Here is a 25,677-nt window from a genome sequence, read left to right as displayed (position 1 = left end):
TCATTTCACCCGTGCCAGTATTGAGTCTGAGTTTAATACAATAACAAAATTCCCCTAATTTATAGCTGGAAAACAATATTGTTTTAATTTGCACGTGAGCCTGGATGTGCTTTCCTTTGTTTACGAGCCATCTGTGTTTCTCTTATGGATTTACTGTCCACATTTCTTACGTATTTATCCCACTGGGGTTCTAGTATTTTTATTATTTTTTAAATGAGATGCACTATAGGAAAGATATAATTTACTTCCTATTTGTATCCCTGTTAGTTCTCTTTTAATTTTGTTCAAGGTATTTTTTTTTAACCTACGTAAGTCTGAAATCTTTAAGTAGACAAATCTCTTGTAATCTTTTCTGTTGCTTTGTACGCTTAGAAAATTTCTGCCTCTCTGATCAATATATTTTCTTCTAGCTTTTTAATAGCTTGCCTTAAAAATAATTCCCCTCACCAACCCATTTGCACATGTGGAATGAGGTCAGGGTTTCTACCCCCAGCATCTCCCCAAAGCTAACTTTATTATTGTGGAACCATTGGAAGACTCTACCGATTTGTTATACTTAACATACATTAAATTTTTAAATACACCACCATCTGAGTTTAGTTTATTCTATTGTTTTATCTACACACCAATTTAATTGTAGTTTCATAATCTTTTATTAACCCTCCCATCAAGAATTTTTTTACTCTTCCATTAACAAATTTAGCTATTTTCACTTGTTTATCCTTCCAGGTGATATGCAGAATACACCTTCCAACTTTCAAAAACCATCACATTATGATACTGACCTGGATTGTTTTAAACTATGAATTAAATTAGGAAGAATGAATATCCTTAAAATGTTCTCACAATATTGAGCCTTCTCTTTAAGGAACACAGACTGCCTATTTATTCAAATTTTCTCTCTCTCAGTTAAATTTGGTTTCCTTTACATAATTCTCATATATTGCTGGTTCAGATTATTTACACATTTGGTTGCCAATGAGAATGTGATTTTCCTTTCCATTACATTTCTAACTGGTTATTGCCAGATTAAAGAAAACATATAATCTCTAAAAATAAATTCTTTGGCAGTTTCTACATAAACAATCCTATCATTTGAATAGACAAAAAGACCATAAGTAATTTTGAATGAGTAAAGACTGAAAGACATTCATAGACTTCTGCTATGACTGGAAATTAATAAAAGCTTTCTGGAAAGTAATTTGGCAAAATATATCAAGAGCTTTTGACCTTCTAATTTCACTTCAGGAGTCTATCTGAAGAATATTATCAATCAATTAGCTAATCAAATCACCCACAAATAATGATAATTTTGGCTCATTTCCATTATCTATCATTCTTCACTTGAGTGCACCAGTCAAGGTATCTGCAACAATTTTAAATAACGGCATTCCCAGAACCCTTACTTACTTCCTAATTGTTAATAGGAATGGCTTTTTATTACTTTGGAGTAATGGCCAACTTTAGAATGTAATGCAAACCATGTCCCCGTCCATCCCAAATGTATGCAAAATTGTGTTTATATACAATTTCAGGGGTTTGTAGACCACAGAAAGATATCTATATGATACGAACCTGAGTTCTGGCATTTCATCATTAGGTATGTAGTTCAGGTTTACCTTTCTTCCTTAATCAAACTAAGGAATTATCAACTCCTGTTTTAAGAGGAGTTGTTTTTGTTTCCAGGAGGAAATGTTAAACTTCATCTCAAATGTCTTCTAAGCATTTATTAAATAACCTTTTAATTTAGTCTAAATTTCATAGCATGTCATTTAAAAACTTTTACCCTGGAAATAATTTCAAAGTTACAGAAACAGAACAAACAACAAACAAAAACATAATAAAGAACACCCACATAACCACCATCCATCCCCATTCATCTGTCGTGACGATGTACTCCACATGCTTCATCATGGGCACCTCCATCCCCTCTGTTCTTCCACACACACCCTCACATACGCACATATACATGCATACGTGTATATATTCTGACACGGGATTGTTTTAGATGGACAGATATCTCTATCTATCTATCAGTATAAGATACATATATAATTTCTTCCTGAACCATTTCATCATGGTCCTTTACCCCTAAATACTTAAGTGTGTACTTCCTAAGAATAGGGGTCTTCTCTTACAAGCCACAGCGTAATCAGCAATGCCAGTGTGTTTAACACTGATAAAACACTTTTATCTACCACTCATATTCTAATTTTGTCTGCTGACCCCAATAATGTTCTTTGTAGTATTTTCTCCCATGCAGGATCACGCCCAGGGTCAGATTATTACACAGAGATGGCATATTTCTTAGCCTTTTTAATTTGGAACATTTTCACACCTTTGTCTTCTGACATCAATATTTTAGAAGAATACAGTCCTTCCTCACCTTTTTATTTTTTTTAATTAAAAAAAATTTTTTTTAAAAATTTATTTATTTATTTTATTGGCTGTGTTGGGTCTCTTTTGCTGTGCACAGGCTTTCCTTTTAGTTGCGGTGAGTGGGGGCTACTCTTCATTGTGGTGTGCGGGCTCCTCACTGCCGTGGCTTCTCTTGTTGCAGAGCACGGGCTCTAGGTGCATGGGCTTCAGTAGTTGCAGCACATGGGCTCAACAGCTGTGGCTCACGGGCTCTAAAGTGCAGGCTCAATAGTTGTGGCGCACAGGCTTAGTTGCTCCGCAGCACGTGGGATCTTCCTGAGCAGTGATCGAACCCATGTCCCCTGCATTGGCAGGTGGATTCTCAACCACTGCCTCACCTAGGAAGCCCCCCTGCTCACCTTTTTAACAGAATATTCCTCATCAGGGGTTTGTCTGAAGGCACCCTGTTATTAGATTCAGATTTGCATTCTCAACTGGATTTCTGCATAGGTGATGTTACTTCCTCCCCAGGGTACGACAGTAGAGGTACATGATTTCCATCTGTCTCCCACTGGGGATGATAATTCTGATCGCCTAGTCAAGATGTTGCCCAATTCCGCCACTAAATAATTACTGATTTTTACTCTCCCTTGTAAGTAATAGGCAATCTGTGAGGAGACACTTAAAGACTATGAAAATACCCTGATTCTCATAAAAATTCTATTTTTAGCATTCACTGACGATTCTTGCCTGACAGCTGCAAAATGGGGACTCTCTAATTCTACCAACTCACTCTACATTTACCAATCAGGCCTCTCCATTCATTTACTTATCTATTATTGGCATGGACTTAAGAATTACTACTGTTTTTCAGCGGTTTAAAACTCATTATTGTATTTAATTATTTTGGTGCTCAAACTGTCCCAGGGTTGGCCAGTGGAAGCCCCTCCAAGTTGGCTCCTATGACAGGCCCCCACCGCGTCTATTTCTTCACCTTTGGACATAACAAAATGTTCCAGCTCATCCTGCATCCACCTGTCCTAGCTTTGGAGTCAGCCCTTTCTCCAAAAGCTCTGGTTCCTTAGGGGCCATGGAGTTAAGAGATGACGGTCTGAGCACTGTATGTGCTTATTACCACTGGGTATCTTTGTCTTTTGGCCCTCCCAGCAGACAGACCAGAAACTATATTCATGCAGAGACACATCTACACGTGCCTTCATACAGGTGGATACACACATACATACATACACGACTAAAATCGTGATTTCACACTGATACCTCCACAAGGTTTATTTTTTACCTTCCTGCACACTTTGTATGTTTCTTATTCCACAGTGAAAACCCAGATTCCCCACAACATCTACACATTCAGTCATTTGCTTAATCTTGTAATACATCTTAAAGTTTCATAATTGTTTCCTTCACACTGCCACTAAATACTCAAGTCTACTAAAAAGAGGTCAGGATTTGTTTGCAATCACTCTACCTGACCTGGCCCAGGCCGAGGCTATGTAGCCAAATACTATATTCATAAGTTATTTTGAATTACTTCTTTTTTCTTTCCAGTGAGTTATGGTATTCATTTAAAACACATTAGGTTTACTTGTTTTCATTTGCTTTTAGTTTTAGGTTGTAAAGCATTTTTTAACAGCTATTTCATTCTGCAGCAAAACATATCCTAGAATAAGTGTCCCCAAATAGCAAATCACTATTTCAGCTAACTAAATAATTACTATGCATTGGTAGACCACAAAAATCACTGATTAGAAAATGAAGAACTTTCTGATAATACAAACTGAGAAAATATTTACAAGCTGTAGCAAATGTATATTATCTGGTGTTGGCTCCAGAAATGACTAGTCAGTTCTGGGGAAAGAGGGACACGGCAGACAAACATTTGAGAGAGTTTCCGGTGCAAACTCACCTTTCCCGATATGTCGCCTAGTGTTTTCGATAGTGGAATTCCGGTTAACGTTGGAGAGCAGCCCAAGGCAGAAGCGGTTCTTGTTGTTGGAAGGATCGGTGAAACCATCCACCAACACGCTTGTGGAGGAGGCATGGAATGCTTCGCCCACACGATTATTGAGCTCATAGTAGACAATAGAGCACCAGTGTTTTGGTTCCTCGTAAGCAACTGCTTGAACATCTGTAAGAAAGAAAAGCTTAGAGTCAACCATGGCGAGTGCCCTGGGCTCTCAAAAACTGAAACTGTGTCATAAAGCTGGCTCAGGGTCACGGAATGAAGATGTGAAAGAGCCACTGCTATTATAATGTACAGAGTTTATCACTGATCTTGGAAGCAGGTATTCCTTACTAAGTGCGACATTCACCTTTCACTGGAAAACAATTTTCTCCAACGGTTATCAGATAATCAAGACGCTGGCTAGGCAAGCCACCAGCAGCATGTGCTGACCGCTCCCAGTACGCTGCTGGCTCTGTAATTCGCCAGAATGGAAATGACCCCACCGCTGACCCTGGCGCACCATCTAAAGAAACGCAACAAGTGGCAAGTGAAAAAACAAGTGGGGAGAGAACAATAGAGGACAGGAAGTATGCCAAAGGTGCTGGCACAAAAAGGAATGACTTTGGACAACGCCTCAGCACGCCGATGCTTTTTCAAAGCAATGAAAATCAGTTTCTAATTATTGATAAGAAGTTACTTTCCTTCGCATTTGGTTGCCGATAACTCTCAGAGCTACAGCTTTGCTCCAGTCCTCAAGCTCAGGGAGAAATCTTGCCAGCTGGCCATTCTTACAGGATGAATCATATCTCTCTCATCCAGATTCCAGGCTCACTTCCTTATATTTGCTGTAAGTCATGCAGAGCAGGTGTGTTTTGTCTCTCTACTCCCAGAATGGGCCAACAATGGAAATTACCCAACTTTACCGACAGGATGCAGCTTGTTAAGTCAAATCTCTTAAGACTAACAAATCTCCTAACAGAACATGCTTCTAAACATTTGCAACTAAAAGGTTCTAAAGATAAGTTCCTTCTGTAGTAAAACCTCTTATACCACTGCTTTAGAGATTCCAGGAATACAAATCATATATATCCGGTATGCCAATATGAAATGCTCTGAGGTCTATGAAGCCTTGAGTGTACAATGTTAAAAAAAGAAAAAAGAGAGAAAATCCACACTGGAAGCATGAACTCTGTTATGGGAGAATGACCTCTGTGTTCTTAACATCAACCTCTATGAATATTAAAAGAAGCTTTACTTTAGAATTCAGTAAAAAAAAAAAAAAAAAAAGGAAAACTATGATTAAAAAAATCCACACGTACAGTAGCTGCTTTACACACTTAAGCGGATAAGCGGAAAACAAACATACACCATATTCCCTGTCTGCTAAGCGTCATCCCATAGCAATAAGCTGTATTTCAAAGAGCAAAGTTTTAGTGATTTACAGGTGCCAAATTTTAAAGAAGACTGCAACATCATTAAGAAAAGGCTTTTTTTTGGCCATGCCACAAGACATGCGGAACTTTCCCGACCAGGGATCAAACCTGCACCCCCTGCACTGGAAGCACAGAGTCTAAACACCTGGACTGTCAGGGAAGTCCGAGAGAGGACTTTAATCAGCTATCAGGATTGCTCAAAGTACTACGCAACTACGTCAGAGGCTGACAATTTTTTTTCTGTAAAAGGCCAGAAAGGTCTTGGGGGCCACATGGTCTCTATGGCCGCTATTCAACTATGCCCTAGCCGTGCAAAAGCAGCCACAGGTAAAAGGTAATGAAGGAACACAGCTGCGTCCCAATAAAGCTTTATTTACAAAAACAGGCTAGCAGGCTCAGTGGCCTGTGGGCTAGTTTGCTGACCCCTGCCCAGGAAAACCACCAAAGTACAACAACAACAAGGCCCGCAGCCCTTCCTCATGAAAATATTAACTGTAAACTTATTCTAATGGGAAAACAATTTTAAGCCATTTAAAGGAAAAATTTTAAAGCAAACTAAAAAGGTTTGTTTCCTGAAATCAGACATTTTGGGCTTCACCACCATGGCTACAGGTCCACGGGCTCCACTTTTTCACAGCGCTGTGCCCATTTTCTCCTGCTTTCCTGTTCTCCAAATACACACTCCAAAGATGTGTGAGTAGGAGTTATTTCCCCCAATCAAACTCTTTGTCAGTTCATAATTTTATGTTTGAGACAATGTACTAGAGATTATCAAAATAGAGCCAATAAAAAAGATACAAGAAATGTTTACAGATTACAAAGGTGTAAATTCCAATTTATGACAGTGCACATTGAAGGAAGGTTCTTCAAGTTCCTCACCAACTTTTAAGAACTTAAAAAATATCAGCAACTCTGATAAAGTCTGAGGTATCTCCATACGGTTAGTAACAAAGTGACGAGAATGAGACAAGACATACCTAGTAATGAAACTGCATTTTTGACTTCAACTTGCATTAAATGAATACAGATGGAATGATCGATCTCTGCGACTGTTGAGTGCACCCGTGAAGCACTTTCCTCCAGGGGAGGTCACTTGGGGACAGTTTCATCTAACGTGTGGTCATGACTTCGTACAGATGCTCAGGGATTCTCCCAACACTTATTTACCCGAGTTCCCTGCTCACTTAAGCCTCTGCAGACCTGGCAGAATGACGGTATCCTCCCCTCAGACACTGCCAGGGACCACAATGACCCACCCTCTACTAGAGAGGAGAAGAAGTCAGCTCCTCAGGGTGTGAAGAGGAAAGACATTTGCCTCCCATCCCTTCTTGTACCAAGGTTAGAAACGAATAAATAGAGCAAGAAGGGAACAGATGCTATTAGTTTATTTGAGCCGCAGCTATACACAGATGAGGGCTAGAAAATAGACGTGGCTTATGAATATCCACCCTGACAACAAAAGAAGCTTTCGGAAAGCCTTGTTATATGAAGTTTTAATTTTGGGAATCACCAGTTTTATACTCTGTTTTACCCTTAACATAACTTTGTCCTTCACTTAAAAAATATTCTTTTATCACCAATTCAAAAGCATTAAGTATTGAAGCTCTAAACAGGTGACTGCACAATTATATCCAGGCCTTCATTACTTAAATCAGTGCGTCTGTTCTTCACATAAAAGGCTTATTTGTAATCCAAAGACTTCTTTCTATTGAGCTTCTCTTATTATAAGTGCTCTACCTTTTTCAAATAGCTATCTTTTTAAAGGCTAATAAAAATGTGTGAGAGAAAGCAACACTTGGACAGAGAAACTTGAGACTCTAAAAAGGGAACAGTAGCAATTCATTTTACCTCCTCGGCTGATTTCTGAGGGCAGTGAAGGTGCCATCATGTTTGTGTCCATGGGCTGAGAGCCGTCCTGGGTCATGGGGTCTTCAGGAGGCAGATAAGCAGGTGGGGGTGTATCGGCTACAACATTTGAAAAACAGATTTCTTTATGCTTAGTAAACACACATGCTTAAAACATATACTCTCTTCCGTGCTGAAATTCTCAAGAGATTAAGTTGCCATTTCAACCTCCCCATCAGAAGATTAGATGCTACAGGCACTGGACTTGGTGTATACTTTTGAAAATTACTACCATCTTAGCCATACATAATCTTATACAATTGTAGTGAAAATTCAGTGGGACGAAAGCACCATATGCCAGCTCTAGAAGTTGTCTGCCTACCCAGGATTATGCCATTTTACAATGACCAGAAGAGCATTTAAACATGCTTTCACACAACCCACTTTAAAAGGGGCTCTGCATTTCGTCGTTTCCCTGGTGGACGGAAAACCTTTGAAGGCTACACAGGACTTCTTAAGAAAAGAAGCTTCAGCATCTCTGGCATTAAATCTATGGGCTCTTAGGAATTTACTAACTGAGTTTCATTACAGCCAACTTACTGACTCAAACTGTGAATCTCCCATGACTTCAAGAAATCTGCTAGGACTACGTTCCCCCTATCCACTTAAATATATAACAGGTTCACTTTGCTGTACACCTGAAATTAACATTGTAAATCAACTATACCTCAATAAAAAATTTTTAAAAAAATCTTCTGTACCCATATTAAAAAAAAAAAAAAATCATCACTAGTTTCAAAATCCCTAGTAGCAGAATAATAGGAAAGAAATCAGTTTGTGACAACAATCTTCTATTTCAGAATTTGCATATATGGTTCTTCTGGAAAACTCATAGCTACCTGGCAAAGAAGAGGCAAACAATGTGATTTTTGAAACAAAGAATACTAACACAAGTCTTGTGCTTTCTTAAATAAAATAAAGGCTAAGGCTTTCCCACAAACAATCCTTTGCAATGGAAAAACCAGTCCCCCACGGGCTATGGTGAGCCCATCTTGTACCATCTAGCACGTACGACAGAGCAGGGAACAAAGTTTCACCTTAAGGAACCACCAAGGGAGCTTGGATAAGCACCACTCAGGGAAAACATCAAATAGAAGAAGCTGACACTGCTCTTTCAGAATTTCTCAGAGATTTCCCAGACTGACTCCCCTGCTGAATCACAACCCGGCCATTTTCACCGTCCAGGTGCTAATAAGCCAGGCCTCAGGGCACAAAGACAGGACTAAGGAGACGTGATCTGGATGCCTTTTCCACCCTTTCTCCAGCTTTTTAAAATTTAGTTTCCTCCCTGCAGCTGTAACACTGCCTCTGCTTTACTTCCAGCCAGGAATGAAAACAAAGAGCCTCCTCTGAGACCAAATCCAATAAATTTCTGCCAACAAGCTGGTGGAAACTTCAGCAACCTGTGGCATCAGCGCCACTGGAGGGACCAGATACTCCGGGTGATGTTCTGCTCTCCCCACAAGCACCTCCTTCCACCTCTTCAGCTGTCTCTGCTCCATGCTTCCTCTACCTGGCCTGTGCCTTAATCCCTGACAGCTGGGGACAATGTGTAAATTCAAGCAATAATCTTGGTTTCACTTTTGGGCCCACCCTGGGTCTGCCACTGCTCCAAAGCCTTCTGAAACAATATCCTTGCCACTAACCTGTTCCTCAAACCCAAGGGATCTGGGAGGGAGTGGGGTGGATAGGAAATTACCAGATGATATTAGTTTGATTTTGAAACAAATCTATCTCCCACCCTCATCTTTAAGAGTTTTAGACTGAAAAACAAATAAAACAGTGCAAAATAAATAGGCTTAAAATGTAAAAAAGTAATAAATATATAAATAAAAGGTAGGAATATCAATAAAAAAAATATACTTAAAATATTTAAAAAAGAAAAAAAAGGGCCTCCCTGGTGGTGCAGTGGTTAAGAATCCACCTGCCAATGCAGGGGAAATGGGTTTGATCCCTGGTCCTGGAAAACATGCCACAGAGCAACTAAGCCCCTGCGCCACAACTACTGAGCCTGCAGTCTAGAGCCCACAAGCCACAACTACTGAGCCCATGTGCCACAACTACTGAAGCCCACGTGCCTAGAGCCCGTGCTCCACAACAGAAGCCACTGCAATAAGAAGCCCGCGTGCTGCAATGAGAGTAGGCCCCACTCTCCGCAACTACAGAAAGCCCGCATGCAGCAACGAAGACCCAATGCAGCCAGTAAATAAAAAATAAAATAAATAAATTTTTAAAATATTAAAAAAAAAAAGGAGGAATATCAAGTGTGGACCATGTTGCAATTTTTGAGGACGCACCAGCTCTGCTGTCGAATTCAAATTTGTCCCAAAACATTTCAATACATTAAACATGCTTGCCCACTCATTTTCCCTTCTTGCAGTGTTAATAGATGTCAAGTGTATCTTTGCTTAGAGTATCCTTTGTGACACCTGCTGGCAAGAAATTTGGCACTAATCGTTTTCTGTTCTGAGGTGCTTGCTTATTAACCTGTAACTGGAAAAATATAACATCCTAATTAATCACTTAAATTTGACAAATATACACCATCAGAGAAGTCTAAAAAAGAAAGATCGTGGTTTTTTGTCTTTGCTAAGTTAAACAAGCAGATGGTTTCCAGTACTTCTGTTGCAAGTCCTTTGCTGTTAAAGTATATGTTTCTTGGGATTACATCACCACTTAAATGAATTTAATTAAGTAGAGGGGGGGTGTGATTTCCCCAAGAAATATCTTTTCCAAGGTTGCACTTATGACAGGGCTTTTTCCTTGCATGAAAGCAGCAAATGTGTGCAGCACGCTACTTTTCCCTCTCTCTTTTATCAAGAGCGAAGGCTGGAACAACTATGCCACTCCCAGGAGGATGCAGCTGTTTCAAAACCTTTCAAAGATCAAAAATGAAAACATATTCAAGCATCTGTGCTGGACAAATAAAACACTGGTTTACTTGACTACGAGGTCTCCTTTCATTCAAAGTCGTATCCTGAGTTCTAGAGGCACAGTGCCATGTCCCAGGGCTGGAAAGCTCTCTCCATTCCAGGGCACCCACCTTCTCCTTGACACTGTGATGACACATCTGATCTGACCATAGAACATCACTGAACACTGCAACCTACCTGGCATCTGAAAGGGGCTTCCTGGGTCTGAGCTGGTCGGAGAGTGAGGGTAGGTGCTACTGCTGCTTCCAGGAGAGTTTGGGTAACTGCTATTGGGAGAATGAGGAAACGGATGGCTGTTGGGTTGCTGGAAAGAATCCGGGAAAGTGGCGTTGAGTGGCATGTGAGGCTCATTCTGTCCTAAGTTACGGAACTGAGCTAAGAGGCTGTGCTGAGGATTATATTCACTGTGTCTTGGAACCAGTACTGGAGGAAGAACTGGAAAAAGGGAAAGAGAAAAAAAGAGGGACAAAAATGAGAATGATAAAAATCGTTAACAACATCACAATAGAACACAATGAAGCTGAAACATAACCTGCAAGTAACAACAAATTATTTGCACCCTGTCCTGCTGCCAGCTCAAAAGCACCATTCAAATGAAAAGCCATTTTTCACTCAGGAACAAATGCAGTAAGGCTACAGTCTCCTAAGAATCACTGGTGGCCTATGCCTGAGACCTGCAGCGTGGACAAACTGCCCAAGGCAAGTCTGCAAAATACCTTCTTTTAGGTTAAAAATGTTAAGGTTCCCCTATTGTTAATTTTTTTCATTCACTAAAAACCAAAGCACAGCTAAGAACATATATCGCCACTGACAATTCCAGTTTACATCCCTGGCTGATACGATTTTACACGTAAGAGTTAATGACATTTATTGAATGTTATGAATTATTCACCGCAAATGCTTTAAACGGACACATTAACTCACTTTAAACCAAAGGAAGTGCGGTAAATAACGCTGAGAGGGCAAACGCAGTGAGCAGTATAAAATCCAAATGCCAATGAAGACAGTTAATTCGACACACAACGTGATGTTCTGTGGGACAGGCTTTATGCTGTGTCCTAGTAGCCATACTTTATGAACATTTCTCCTCTAAGGATCTTAATGTATTAACCCACTTCTCAGTAATCCTTATCACTACCTGACAGGCAAAGGAAGACACAAGTCATACAATCTGCATTTTGCTAACTGAATGAATACTCAAGGCACAAAGGCCAAAAAACATACGTACCAGTACAGCAGGATATAAAATAAGTCAAGCCACTCCTAAAATCTCTGTATGTCAGGAACCTAAGGAGTTAATAATTAGCAACCGCCAGAAAGCTCCAGAGGCAGAGCCACTGCAGAGGCAAGGATAAGGGGAAGGGTAGGTCTGGCTAGCAGAGCCCTAACTGGGGTTAGATCCTAAGCTTCTTGCCAGGGGCACCAGATGGCTTGTCTCCAATAATAAAGGTCCTCGGAATCACTATTGCTCTTGTGGCTTTGGCTGGAAGCAGAAAAACAAACCATTTAGTAAAATGCATGGGAGGAGAGAGGCGGAGACTTAAAATCTGTTATTGTTGTTGGGAGTTAGGACACAGAGTACATTTTCCCAAAGAAACCACATTTAGCGGCATTAGGAATTAAGTAGATTTTTGAGGGCTTTCCCAGGGAATCTTCCGTGGCTTCTATCATTTCCGCAGGAAAAAGTGCTCTTAACAGCTGGATTATCACTAATTCATGAGCTGAAAATTGTTTCAGTAAAAATCGGTTTCTGAAGGTATTAAAATTTCTCATATGCTATATCTTAAACTTCTCCATAATCCCGTAGCAATAAGATTCGCTGATTTCCCTATTATTTGATCCCTTAGAAACAAATCTTTTTAGTGTAATAAATATATTTCCTTTTTCACACAGTGATGGGATCTGTCCAAATCAAAAGCATGACTCCTACTTATAATGGAAAAGAATCTGAAAAGGAATATATACATATATGAATCACTTTGCTGTATACCCGAAACCAGCACATTATAAATGAACCATACTCCAATTAAAAAAAAAAAAAGACACTAAAAAACCTATGAAGAAAAAAAAAGGGGGAAAACAAAAGGCATTAATTCCTCCTTTTACCTTGCAGTAGTCATTTGAAATGTAAACTACTTTGTTTTGTTGGAGAAGAAATTCCCAGTGGTCACAAAAGCTCTCCCAACACCAACAGAAATCTATATTCCAAAATAAACACACGCTCTGAAATAGCGCAATATCGTTAAATTACCTATGCAATCAAACACTCTCTTTTTCTTTTTCTTTCAGCTGTTGCAGTTTGAGTTACCGCTTCCCAACTTGCCTTTTATGGTCATCTAGCTACAGCCTCCATTCTGATTTGCACCTTTAAAAGGTGGAAAATACTGACCTCTAAAACCCCTCCCGCCACCTGCAGCATCCGACAGCAGCTTAACTCAATTCTTCACCTCTCATCTCTCTCCCTCCCTCTCCCCCCACCCTCTTACTGGAGCCCCTGTTTTATCAACTCCTATTGCCTAATAAAATTTTAGAACTGGTGGTTTATTTCTTCCCACTGCTTGCAGATGACAGCAGCAGCAGAAGGCAATGCATTTCTGCACCTCAGGCTGATACTCCGAACACATGCTTCATTGTAACTGTTGTGTGTTGTGCAGTGATCTGGCTCTAAAGCACAGGGCTGCCCTTGGTGTACACCACAGATGAGATCAATCAGCTTTTGTACATGACCTGGGAAGTGAGCCACCAACTAACAAAGCAGCACTCTACAGATGAACTTGATAAGATCAACACCTTTTTTTCTCACCTCTGATAATTAAGATGACATAATTTTGCCATGGCTAATATAGGTACAGGTATATTTTAATGAGCTTACAAAAAGTATTGAGGTATCACACATCTATAATAAAATGCACAGATCTTTGTATAAATGGAGTCGTATACACTCTCGTGTCTGGCTTCTTTAGTTCAACATTATGTCTGTATGACTGATTCATCCAATGTGTGCATCTCGTCATATGTATATATTACAATTTATTTACTCAGTTCGCCTATTTAACCTTCTCAGAGAATAATCAATCTCATTTTTTTTTTTCTGGCTTATCCTTCCTGTGTTTCTTCTTGAAGAAATTAAGCAGATAAATGTTTGCTTTCTTATTTCATCCTAATTATTAAAAAGAAAGCCTACTATACAGCCTTTGCACTTAGCTTTTTCAACTAGATCTTAGAATTAAAATTAACTTCATATTAGTTTATAGAGATTGTCCTTATTTGTTTTTACAGTTAACAGCACCATAGTTTATTCAATAAATCTCCAATGTCTGGGCATTTAGGTGGTTTACAATATCTTACCACTACATATAATACTGCAATGAATAACTCCGTGCATATATTGTAGCATTATTAAAGGTGTATCTTCAGGGTAAATTCCTAGGAATGGAAATACTGGGTGAAAGGGTAAACGCAGATATAATTTTGTTATTCTCAAGTATCCCTCTGTAGGGGTTTTACCATTTTGCACTGCTACCAGCAACAAATGAGAGTGACTTTTCCCCCAAAGCCTCCTGAACAGACTATTTTGTCAGGTTTTTAAAAAATCTGATGGGTGGAAAAATGGCAGGTATTTTGGTGCAATTTTAATTTACATTTCTATTATGGTGAAAGTTGATCATCTTTTCATGTATATCAGAAGACATATTTTTATCTTTTTTTTGGAGAATTGTCTGCTTGTGCCTTTTGCCCATTTTTGGTGTTCCCATTTTTCATTTTTATATATATTTCATATATATATATATAAAATATATGATATTAGCCCATGATATGTTACAAATACCTCATCACAATCTTTCGATTTGCCTTTTGACTTTGCTTATGTGCAAGTTTATTTTTTACTTTTTGGCAGTCAAATTTATCAATATTATCTTTTATTGCATATGAATTTTGAGTGATAGACAGCCTTCTTCCATGCCCAGACTGTAAGGAGGAATTCATCCATGCATTCTTCCAGTGCATATAAAGTTTCATATTTTATTTAAATCTCTGATCCATTTGGAGTTCAGTTTATTTATAATATGAGGAATAGATCTAACTTTATCTTTTTCCAAATGGTTAGCCAGTTGCCCCAATACTGTTTATTAAAAAGCTCAACTCTGGGGAATTCCCTGGCGGTCCAGTGGTTAAGACTCCATGCTTCCACTGCAGGGGGCGTGGGTTTGATCCCTGGTAGGAGCGCTAAGATCCCCCAAGCCACAGGCTGAGGCCCAAAAAAAAAAAAAGCCCACCTCTGTCTTAGTGATACCACCTTTCTCATAAACTTCCATGTATGTTAGTATCTATTTTTAGACATTCCATCCCATTCCATTCTAGTCTGTGCCCCACTATCACTCTGTTTTAATTATAGAGACATTATAGCACATGCTAATATCTGCAGGGCTAGTCCCCTCTCACAGTTCTTCCTTTTCAGTGCTTTACTTGTATACTTACCTTTTCCATACAAACTTTGGTTATCACCTCGTCAACTTCCAGCAAAAAAGATTATTGGTACTTTTACTGGGATCCAATTATACTTAAACATTAACTTAGTAAAAATATCTTGATGATGTTAAAATATCCTGTTCAAGAACTAGGAAGGTCTGTCAAGTCTACTTTTGCATCTTTCAGGACTGCCCCATAGCTACTGAATTAGTTTCCTAGGCCTGCCCATAACAAAATACCACAGACTGGGGGACTTAAACAACAGTAATTTATTTACTCAAAGTTCTGGTTGCTGGAAGTCCAAGACCAAGGTGTTGGCAGGTTGGTTTCTCCTGAGGCCTCTCTTCTTGGCTTGCAGATGGCCACTTTCTTGCTGTGTTCTCCCATAGCTTACTTCCCTGGTGTCTCTCTGTATAAGGACACCAGTCAATTTAGGGTCGAGCCCAATGGCCTCATTTTAACTTTTTAATGGCCCTACCTCCAAATACAGTCACATTCTTAGGTATTATGATTAGGGCTTCAACAGATACATTTTGCAGGGGGACATAATTCAATCTACAACACTGCATTAGGTTTTAAACATTTCTTATTAAATTTATTATGTATTTTATCTTTTCTGTTGCTATTTTAAATGGAGTTTATTCTTCCATTATATCTTCTATCTGGTAATTTTATATACAAATAAGTTTATATATATATATGGTTGTTGATATTTCCATATTATTTTATACATTACTACCTGGCTGAATTCTTTTGTTGTCTGAGTTATTATTTTTATCATTGACTCATTATAAAATTAGTTCCCCAGCAAATGATCATGTCTCCAACAACTAGTTTTACTTTTTTCCTTTTGAATTGTTTTTTCTTGTCTAATTGCGTTGGCTAGTAGTGTCAATACAATGTTAAAAAGTAATGGAGGGCCTTCCTTGGTGGTGCAGGGGTTAAGAATCCACCTGCTAATGCAGGGGACACAGGTTTGAGCCCTGGTCTGGGAAGATCCCACATGTCGTGGAACAACTAAACCTGCCAGCCATAACTACTGAGCCTGTGCTCTAGAGCCCGCGTGCCACAAGAAAGAAGCCACAGCATTGAGAAGCCCATGCCTCTAGTGTTTCCCCATTAAATAAGATGCTGACTTTAGGACTGAGGTATATATATATTATGTTAAGGAAGTATCCATCCATGCCTATAGTTCAGTGTTTTTACTAGGAATAGGTGTTGACTTTTTGTCAGAGGATTTTTCAGCATTTCTAAAGATATTATGATTTTTCTTCTTACACATATTAATATGGTGAATCATCCTTGCATTCCTGGCATAAGACCTGCTTGGTCATGATTATTTTCTTAATGTTGGGTGTTAGAGTCCTATAACTAATACTTTATTTCAGATCTTTATATTAATAGTCATAAACGATACTAGTCTGTAAGTTTGTGTGCTATCTTTATCAGGTTTTGGTGTCAATGTTACACTTGCTTGAAAAGTGTCTGTGTGCTCAGAAAGAGTTTATGTTTTTAAACAGACTGTAAATGTTTGGTAGACTCCCTCTCTTAAACTCTCTGGGATTGGTGCTTTCCTGCAGAGCAGTCCCCAGAAACTTTATCTGTCCTCTATAAATAAATGTAAGCTTTCTACGTCTATTGAGGGTAATTTTGGTAAATTACATTTTCTTCTAGAAGATAATCCATTTCATCTAGGTTTTTAAATTTTTTTGCATAAAAAGGTATGCAAAGTAACCTTACAACAAAATTTTGTATTCTCTTTATCAATAGCTGTTTCCCTCATTTCTTATTTTTTATATTTGTGCTTTCTTCTTGCAACATCTTTTCTTCCTTTATTAAATTGATCCTTTTTTTTTTTAAACCAGGATTTGGATTTGTTGATTTGATCTGTTTTTTTTTGTTTGTTTGCTTTTTTTTTTTTTTTTTTTTTACTATTTGCTTCAAGCTTCTAGGTTTATGGCATTGTGATAAGAATGTTGATTGCAGTATTTCTAATTCATAGAACTTGATATCTTTCCTTTGTGACCTACAATATGATACATTTTTGTAATTGTTCCTTGCACACCTGAAAAGAAGTTATATTTTCTATTTTTAGGATGCAGTGTTCAGTAAGTTTCCATGAAAGCTACCTAATTAATGTTGCTTAGGTCTCCTACATCAGGAGGTCAGTGAACTGCTGCTGTAAAGGATCAGAGAGTAAACATTTTAGGCTTTGTGGACTATAGGGCCTCTCTCACAACTATTCAACTCTGCTGTTGTAGTAAGAAAGCCATAGACAATATGTAAACGAATGGATGTGACTGTGTTAAAAACCTTTACAAAAACAAGTAACAGACTTGACTTGGCCCGTGGGCAATTTCCCAGCCTCTGGTTGCTATGATTACTTATGTTTTTTTCCACATGACCTATCTTGTATTTAGACTAGTGTATTAAAGTTCCTATTATTGGTGTGTTTACATTTGTTTTTCCTGCCATATCCTGCTTTATACAGAAGGTTGCTGCAATATTTGGTGCATATATGTTTACCAAAGTGTTCTCTGTGTCAGTGCTTTGTGGTCATCTGAATTCTATTTTGTGTGATGTCAGAATCACCATCCTCCACTTCTTGTTGTTTACAGGTACCTGATATACCTTTGCCAATTCCGTGATTTTTAACTTTTTAATCACTTATTTTTCGGGGGTGGGGGGAGGAAGGAATGGGTCTCCCAAATACAGCATAATGTTTTGCTTTACGAACCAATTTGAAAATCTTTTAATTTGAATAGGTGATTAAGCCCATTTATTTTTTTTTTTTTTGGCTGCACCGCACGGCTTGTGGGATCTTGGTTCCCTGAGCAGGGATTGAACCTGGGCCCTCGGCAATGAAAGCACAGAGCACAAACCACTGGATCACTAGGGAATTCCCGCCCATTTACATTTATTGATATGACTGATGTTTAGTCTCAACTCTGTCATGTTACTTTTTATTATAGTTATTGTATCATATTTACTATATTTCTCTAGGTGATGTAATTATTTGTCTTTGGTATTTTTTTAAAGGAAACTCTAAAGATAGTTTTTATATTGCTGTTCTATAGTTATTTTTCTATTTGTATCTTTTAATGTCTTCCATTTCTATTTTTTCCTTAACCTTATACTGTTTAGTTAGTCAGTTTTTTTTTGTTGTTGTTGTTTTGGGAAGGCACTGCCTTGGGTCTTCATTGCTGCACACAGGCTTTCTCTAGTTGCTGTGAGCAGGGGCTACTTTTCGTTGTGGTGCACCGGCTTCTCAGTGTGGTGGCTTCTCTTGTTGTGAAGTATGGGCTCTAGGTGAGCGGGCTTCAGTAACTGTGGCACTTGGGCTCAGTAGTTGTGGCTTGGGGCTCTAGAGTGCAGGCTCAGTAGTTGTGGCACACGGGCTTAGTTGCTCTGCTGCATGTGGGATCTTCCCGGACCAGGGATGGAACCCGTGTCCCCTGCATTGGCAGGTGGATTCTTAACCACTGAGCCACCAGGGAAGTCCTTGGTCAGTTTTAAATGGTATTTTTTAATTCTCATCTAACACTTACACAATCAATGATCTTATTTTACTTTCCCCCTTTCCCTATTCTATTTCATTTTTATAGCTGTACTCTTTCTACTTTGTCAGAACATCTGAAGTTTATACACTATTCTTTCACCCATATCACTAGTCTTATTTGAGCCTTATCTCTATGACTGAATATATTATATGGTTCCCACATGTCCTTTTGCCAAATTTTCCCTAGTCATATCTTAGTTGAATAAAGTGACCCCAGCAGATTCCTCAGGAAGAGCTCATTGTTACAGTATTCTCTGACTTCTTACACATTTTAAACTTTTTCTATAGCCCTGATGCTTGAAGGAGAGCTTGGCTTGTCCTTGATTTCCTTGTTTTTTGAATTGCTTTTTCACTGTTGCCTATTTCTAGATGATGCTTCGGAGAAGTCTGATTTTAGCCTTACTGGCTTGCCTTTACAAGTAATGTGCTCTTTTTGCCTGGAAGCCCTGAAGACCCTGCCTTGTCTTTAAAGTCTAGTGGTTTTAACAGGATATGTCTCAAAGTTGATCATTTTCGGTGTATTTTCCCAAGTATAAGCTGAGTTCTTTCAATAAGTAGATTTCAGTTTTCTCTAATTTCTGGAAAATTTTCTTATAGTTTTAAGTATGAGCCCTGTTCTACTGGCTCTGGGTACTTTGGAACTCCAATTATACATATGTAGTTTCTTCTTTGCTGTCCTTTCCAACCACTTTCTCTTAGACCCTTTTTACATCATTCTAAATCTCTTATTCACTCCTTTAGTTTTTTCTGTCTTTCTTCATTGAACCCTAATACATTTGAATACAAATCTATTGTTCTTTGGCACACTGAAATTTATTCTTTATCTATGAAGTGTTTTTCTTTTAAATTTATTTACTGATTCCCATCAATTCTTTTTCTTGCAATTTTTATCCATTTCTGTATTTAGTTTCTGAATTTCTGATTTTTTCCCCACAATGCTTGTTTAAGGATATTTAATTTATTTTGAAGTGTTGTCTTACACTTAATACATTCAAGTCACAGACTCAAAGGAAATATTTTCAATCACATATCTGATAAAGAACTTGTGTCCTGAATATATAATGAACTCTCAAAACTCACTAATAAAAACCCAAGTAATCCAATTAAAAATTAGGTAAAAGATGTGAACACACTCTTCATCAAAGAAGATCTTAAAAGCATTATGTTTAGTGAAATAAGTCAGAAGGAAAAATATTTTGATTTTACTTATATGAGGGACTTAGAATAGAAAAATTCACCAAAAATAGAACAGAGGTTACCAGGGGCTGGGGGAAAGGGAAAAGATGCAGTTATTGTTTAATGGGCACAAAGTTTTTGTTGGGGATGATGAGAAAGTTCTGGGTGTGGATAGTGGTAATGGTTGTACAACACTGTAAATGTATTTCATGCCAGAGACTTGTACATTTATAAATGGTTAAAATGATAAGAATTACATTATGTATATTTTACCACAATAAAATTTTTTTAAATTAAAAGAACTAACTATATCAAGTAATGGCGACAGGAATTTTCTCATACGTTGCTGGCTAGAATGTAAAACAGCACGACTTTTTGGACAATATTTTGGCAGTTTCTTATAAAGCTGAGCATACATTTATCATATGACCCAGCCATTCTACTAATTATCCAAGAGAAATGAAAACATGTGTGTACAAAGACGTATATTTTATTTGTGATAGCCAAAAACTGGAAACAAACTAAATATCCATCAATACATGAATTAATAAACAAATACGGTACATCCAAACAATGGAATGCTACTAAGTAATAAAAAAGAATGAAATACTGATTCACATAGCAACATGGATCAATCTCTAATATGCTGAGAAAAGGCAGACATAAAAAGAGTGTCTGCTGTACGATCCCCTGCAAATAAAATCTAGAACATGCAAACCAACACATGGTAACAGAAAGCAGATCAGTAGTGGCCTGGGGATGAGGGTTGGGGCTGGGGGGAGAGACTGAAAAGGTGCTGGAGCAAACTTTTGTGGGTGATGAGTATGTTCATTACTTTGATTGTCATGATGCTTTCACATGTATGTCAAAACTACACATATTGTACATTTTAAACATGCAGTTTACTCTAAGCCAATTATTCCTCAATAAAGCTGTTCAAAAATAATGTGAAGAAGCAATTCAAAACTATCTTTAGCTAATTTAAAAAAATGGCTAAAACGTTTTATTATCTATCCCTTTCCCAATCCTATGTTCAAGGTTTGGGAACCATTACTCGGAGCTCTGAAATGGTACTATGTTCCCAAGTAAAACAGTTTTATCATACTATCTCTACTTCTGGGTCTATAAAATGTACATCTCCTAATTCTGAATCCCCATTCAGGAAAGGAATTCCAGTTTGGTATCACAGATACAGCAGCTCCTACGGTGAAAACCAACTGAAGATAACAAAAGTAAAGAGCTGCAAGAAGTCTCATGCTAACGGGGTGATAATATTTAAAACATACAGTGTCTTCTACAGGCTGCTCAAAGTTAATAAACAGAACTGCAAGATATAAAAATAAATGGGTATCTTCCTATACACTCTTGGAAGAGGACAATTCTGTTACATTTACCTGAAATTCAACTTAACCCCCTAACAACAACAGCAACCAGTGCTTCAAACCATCTCAAATTACCCTTAGAATGTTTCTGAGACATTTTCCCAGTATTTCTCAACATTTTCCACCAAAGGAAGCACCAGCAGTGCCACCAGAAGTGAAATTATATCGACATTTTGATTTATCTTAACGAATTCATACACATTTTACGCTCTACTCTTCATTATTTATTATTTATCAAATATAAAAGTGATTATCTTAAATCACTTACAATCCAGTAAAATTGATCCTCCAGGAAGATGTGCCTGCCATGTCCGTCTTGAGTACCTGGTGTAGCACACTGTGCTGGGGTGGTTTGAATGTGTGGATTCCCTATTTACTCAGTGTCACAATTCTAATAAGTTACTAATGTCTCAGTAAATTACAGTAAAAAGTGACTGGTAACAGCCAGGAGGGAAGCATATAAGATATAAAGCTAGACTCCAGAACTTAGAACATTTATGTAGAAGCAAAAAGACATTTATCACATTGGTAATTAGCTGATCACCAGAATCTGCAAAATTCAGATTACCACCACTGATATTTACTTTAAGCCTGGAACCATGCTGAGCACATTATCTGCAAATAAGAGTGCTAGAGGGATAACTTCCCTAAGGTCACAGAGAAAGGGTTGAGAGTTGGGATTCAAACAAAGGCAATGGACACTATCAACCACAGAGTTAGTCTTGGTGACTAACTTTCCAAGATGTTAAATTATATCTGATATAGTCTGTTTAAGAGATGGGTGAGTAGAATAAATTCTAAAAGTGTTTCTGGACAGATTAAAGTTAAGGTTGCTCAACTGCAAGGAGAAAATTCCAATCTAGTCGAATAAGTTTGGTTATGAGACACTTCTAACTCCTTGATGATGCTAACAGATGAATCACTAACAAATCTGACTTGTGTAGTTTGAAGACTATAAGTAGGGTATCTGTATGTTCTGGCTTGCCTGGGACAATCCCAGTCGATACCTGTTTTCCGATGGAATTATTAATTGGTGACCCTTGTCACTCTCAAAAGTGTTCTGGTTTGGACAATAAGTTTTATGGTCATCCAAACGATAAACAATAACTGATTATATTCAGGAGAGGAAAGATATGGGTCTGGGGTCTGGAAGAGCTACTGGTCCTAGAAAGAAGTATTAATGTGGAATAGTAGAGATGGGGGTGGGGTGCGGTGAAGCTAGCTAGGCAGGGTTAGAGGCCTGTACACACAAGTTGCTCTAAAACAACAAGACCCAGGCACCTTGCCTGTGTGAAGTCCTGAAGGACAATGTGCTGTTCCCTTCCAGAGCCCCCCACCCCCAGTCCTTATTCCTTTCATTTCAGCAATATTTCGATATTAAGGTATGTTTTCTATTGTGGGAAAAGGAAAGAATAAACATCCAGAGCAATTATCTACGTGTAAACAAATCGATGTGAGGTTCTTATTTCTTGGGTTGAGGGGCTGATTACCCAGCTGAAAGAATTAGAATCTGCACACTCTATGCCTGACTCAGGTCAGGAATAGGAAAGGAGAGAGGGTGAGGAATGTCTTCCTCTATTTGTTTCCATGTTTCAGTCTATTTCTATTTTATGGAAAACAGAAATATGGGAGCACTGACTATTCTGGGGACCTTTTCCTTGGCACACTGATAAGGTTTCTCCTACTTGGCAACTTGGAGAGAATGACTAGAGTTTGCAGCTTCCCTTTAAGAGCTGCACCCCTTTGAAAGAGGGACCCAGCGTTAACATGCTTTCTTTACATACATAAACTTCTTTTTGATTTGAATCACTGAAAAATCTGACAGTGTCGTGCCATTCCTATATTCTAGGAGTTCTAACCGTGGTTTAAAAAAAAACTGGTTTAAAAAAAAGAAAAAAAACCCAAGCTGGTTGCACACTACCTCTTCAGATGTATTCTAGCGGGGGTAGTGGGGAAGACTCCCAGGTAATTTCACTACACCTCCCTCCACCTACTCAAAAATCTCTAATAATTGCTGTATGTCTTTAAAAGGAGGAAGCTTTCTTCCCATCTTTTTCTGACTTCCCCAGAGGAAAAAGTCAGATTTCTGTCTTTTCTGAGTGATGCATACCTCTGTTTTTCAAAGTACTTATGCATGGATTTCAGTTAAAAATCAAATCAAATCAAATCAAATCCCTTTTCCAGTCAATAGGGAAACCAGACTAAGAAAGTTTCAGGCGGTGTTTTTGTTTCAGGAAGCGAGTTTCAGGAGACATTTGCGATTCTGCTACTGAACTCAGCTCTTCTGCGTTACCAGGGCACAAGGAAAAGGAATGAAAAAGAAACAGCTAACACTGGAAACAGGGGCTGAGTTGTGCAAAGTATTCCTGTACACCCTCTAGATTTGTGAACGTTTTCAAGATTTTAAAGTACTGTTTAAAATTATTACCAGGTCATTAGTATAAAGTAGTCTAGTGACCAGACTAAGGCGAACGAGGTTATGGGCTGCCAAATGTTCGTGGACAAGATTTTTTTTTAACACACAAGCGAGTTCTGATAACAAAGCTGCCAGGCTGTTGCCCACGTTCGTCCACACAGACATAATGGCAAATAAGCTGGCTGCAAGCCAGTGGTACCTAAATGCCCTTTAGTTCCGAGGACGTGGAAAACAAAATGTAGGTAACAGCCGAGATGCCCGAGTTCTAGCCTGCCTATGATAATTATTAGTTTTGTGACTTTGAGCAAGTTAGTTACTTTCCCGGGGTCTCGATTTCCTCACTCCAAAGAGCAAGGGGTCTGAAATTCAAGGGCCCTTCTTGCCCTAAACAGTGCGAGGCCACTGCTGCTGCTTGTGGACACCTGGAGCGCCGTGGACAACTGCACGAGCGCCAGACCACATCTTACTCGGATCTCAGCACAGTCAGCGAGGTCACCCAAGAGCAGGAAGGGGGCCCGGGGCTAATGGGAGAACAGCCTGAGAGCTGACCCAGCAGCCGCAATTCTCATCTGAAAACAGGTGGAGGTGGCAGGGGGAGGACGGCCAAGCGGCCAGAGCAGCTGTGCCCAATACAATATCTACACTAGACAGATGTCCCTAGACACGGGACGTGTTCCTGACCTTCTAAACAGACACGTTTCCAGGAGAGACTGGAGGAGAGGGTAAGACTACTTAAAAGTTAACAGTATGCGCATTTATAAAATACAATTCCTTACCTCAGGATATGTCAGGGAAACTACACTAAAGAAAAGATTCTGACATCACTTAACTGAGGTTACATTTTAATGCAAATAGTCCCAAACCCCCGGGGGGGGGGGGAGGTGGCCCTTTATCTTTTTGTGTGCTTTATTGGTGGTGAGGTGGCAGAAGGGAGGGTAATATAGCTACTGCTCACTGGGCACTACATATAGGCCCATCAAATACGGACCCTGGGGCCAGGCTTCTGGTGGGACGCGGCAGATGTAGACGTTAGTGGGACGGCCACTGTCCCTGCCCACAGGGGGTTTATAACAGATCCTTGCATCCCCACAGCAGATCAGGAAGCAGGCTCAGCCCAGCTCTGTGACACGTCCAAGGACACACAGCTGCTACGTGGAGGGCCAGGGTCTGAATCAAGGTCTGCTCATAACCACCAGATGATATTACGCAGTACTGCAAAACTGGAAAGAGACTGTGGATTTAAAATTCTCTTTCCATTCTTCTGTTCAGTTTTTTGAGGGGATATCTTTTTAAAAGTTATGATGATTTTGCCTAAAGATAGCAACTTTGTAGTATCTGTTTTCTAGAAATACTATCAATTACTCTTGAGTATAAATACATGAATACAAGACGAATACATGAACAAAATTTAAACAGAAAAATGAACTGTATTCAATAAAAGTATCTGCAAAAACCCATCAAATTTACTTCAAAAGTGCTTAAGTCGAAATCAACTTCTGAGAACCCAACTTTCTACATAATTCCAGGCCAGGAATTCTCTCTTTTGGTACGCCACAGATGATTCCTTGAAACACATCTTATTTGTGAGATTATGCGCCCACACGACATCCTCTAAGACTGCACGAGCTACTACACAGACTCCTGCTCCAACCTATCTTCTGGGGTAACTGTCCTCTCACTCTACTCTTCGCCCAGCCACCCCGAGCTTCCCGCAGTTTCCACCTGCTAGTTTCAGCTTCCTGCACCTTTGCTCACTTGACGTACTTCCAGATCTCCGTTCCAGTGTCAACTCCTTTATGGTGTCTTCCTTGGTTTTTCTACCCACCCGCCATCCCCCGCCGGGGAAATGAATTCCTCTTTTCTCTGTGCCCCACTGTGACTTAGATCATCATGGCATCTGCAACACTTTATTGCTAATTTGACTTTACCTCACCCAGACCATAAGCCCCTTGGGGGCAGAAATGAGTTTTCTTTCTTCTGTATCATCCAATGCCTGGCATATAATAGATCCCTAATAAATGTTTTTTTTTCAACTAATGTATGTTTGTGAATTATATTACTCTTCTTAGATTATTTATTATA

The 25,677-nt window shown here is 39.0% G+C and overlaps 1 protein-coding gene across 3 annotated transcripts in view; it reads right to left on the bottom strand.

The window, feature by feature from the left end:
* Positions 1–25,677, bottom strand: part of SMAD1 (SMAD family member 1) — a 72,828-nt gene that overhangs the window by 6,834 nt on the left and 40,317 nt on the right. For all 3 annotated transcript variants that reach the window (XM_057727661.1, XM_057727662.1, XM_057727663.1), the window contains 3 exons: positions 10,770–11,027; positions 7,603–7,719; positions 4,283–4,504 (listed from right to left, as the gene is read on the bottom strand). In XM_057727661.1, coding sequence (XP_057583644.1) covers positions 4,283–4,504; positions 7,603–7,719; positions 10,770–11,027 — 597 coding nt within the window. The remainder of the gene's footprint in view (positions 1–4,282; positions 4,505–7,602; positions 7,720–10,769; positions 11,028–25,677) is intronic.

This window comes from Hippopotamus amphibius, chromosome 3 (assembly GCF_030028045.1).
Source record: "Hippopotamus amphibius kiboko isolate mHipAmp2 chromosome 3, mHipAmp2.hap2, whole genome shotgun sequence".
Taxonomy (NCBI): Eukaryota; Metazoa; Chordata; class Mammalia; order Artiodactyla; family Hippopotamidae; genus Hippopotamus; species Hippopotamus amphibius.
The sequence above is the reverse complement of the archived record's forward strand: the minus strand, read 5'-3'. Positions and strand labels throughout refer to the sequence as shown.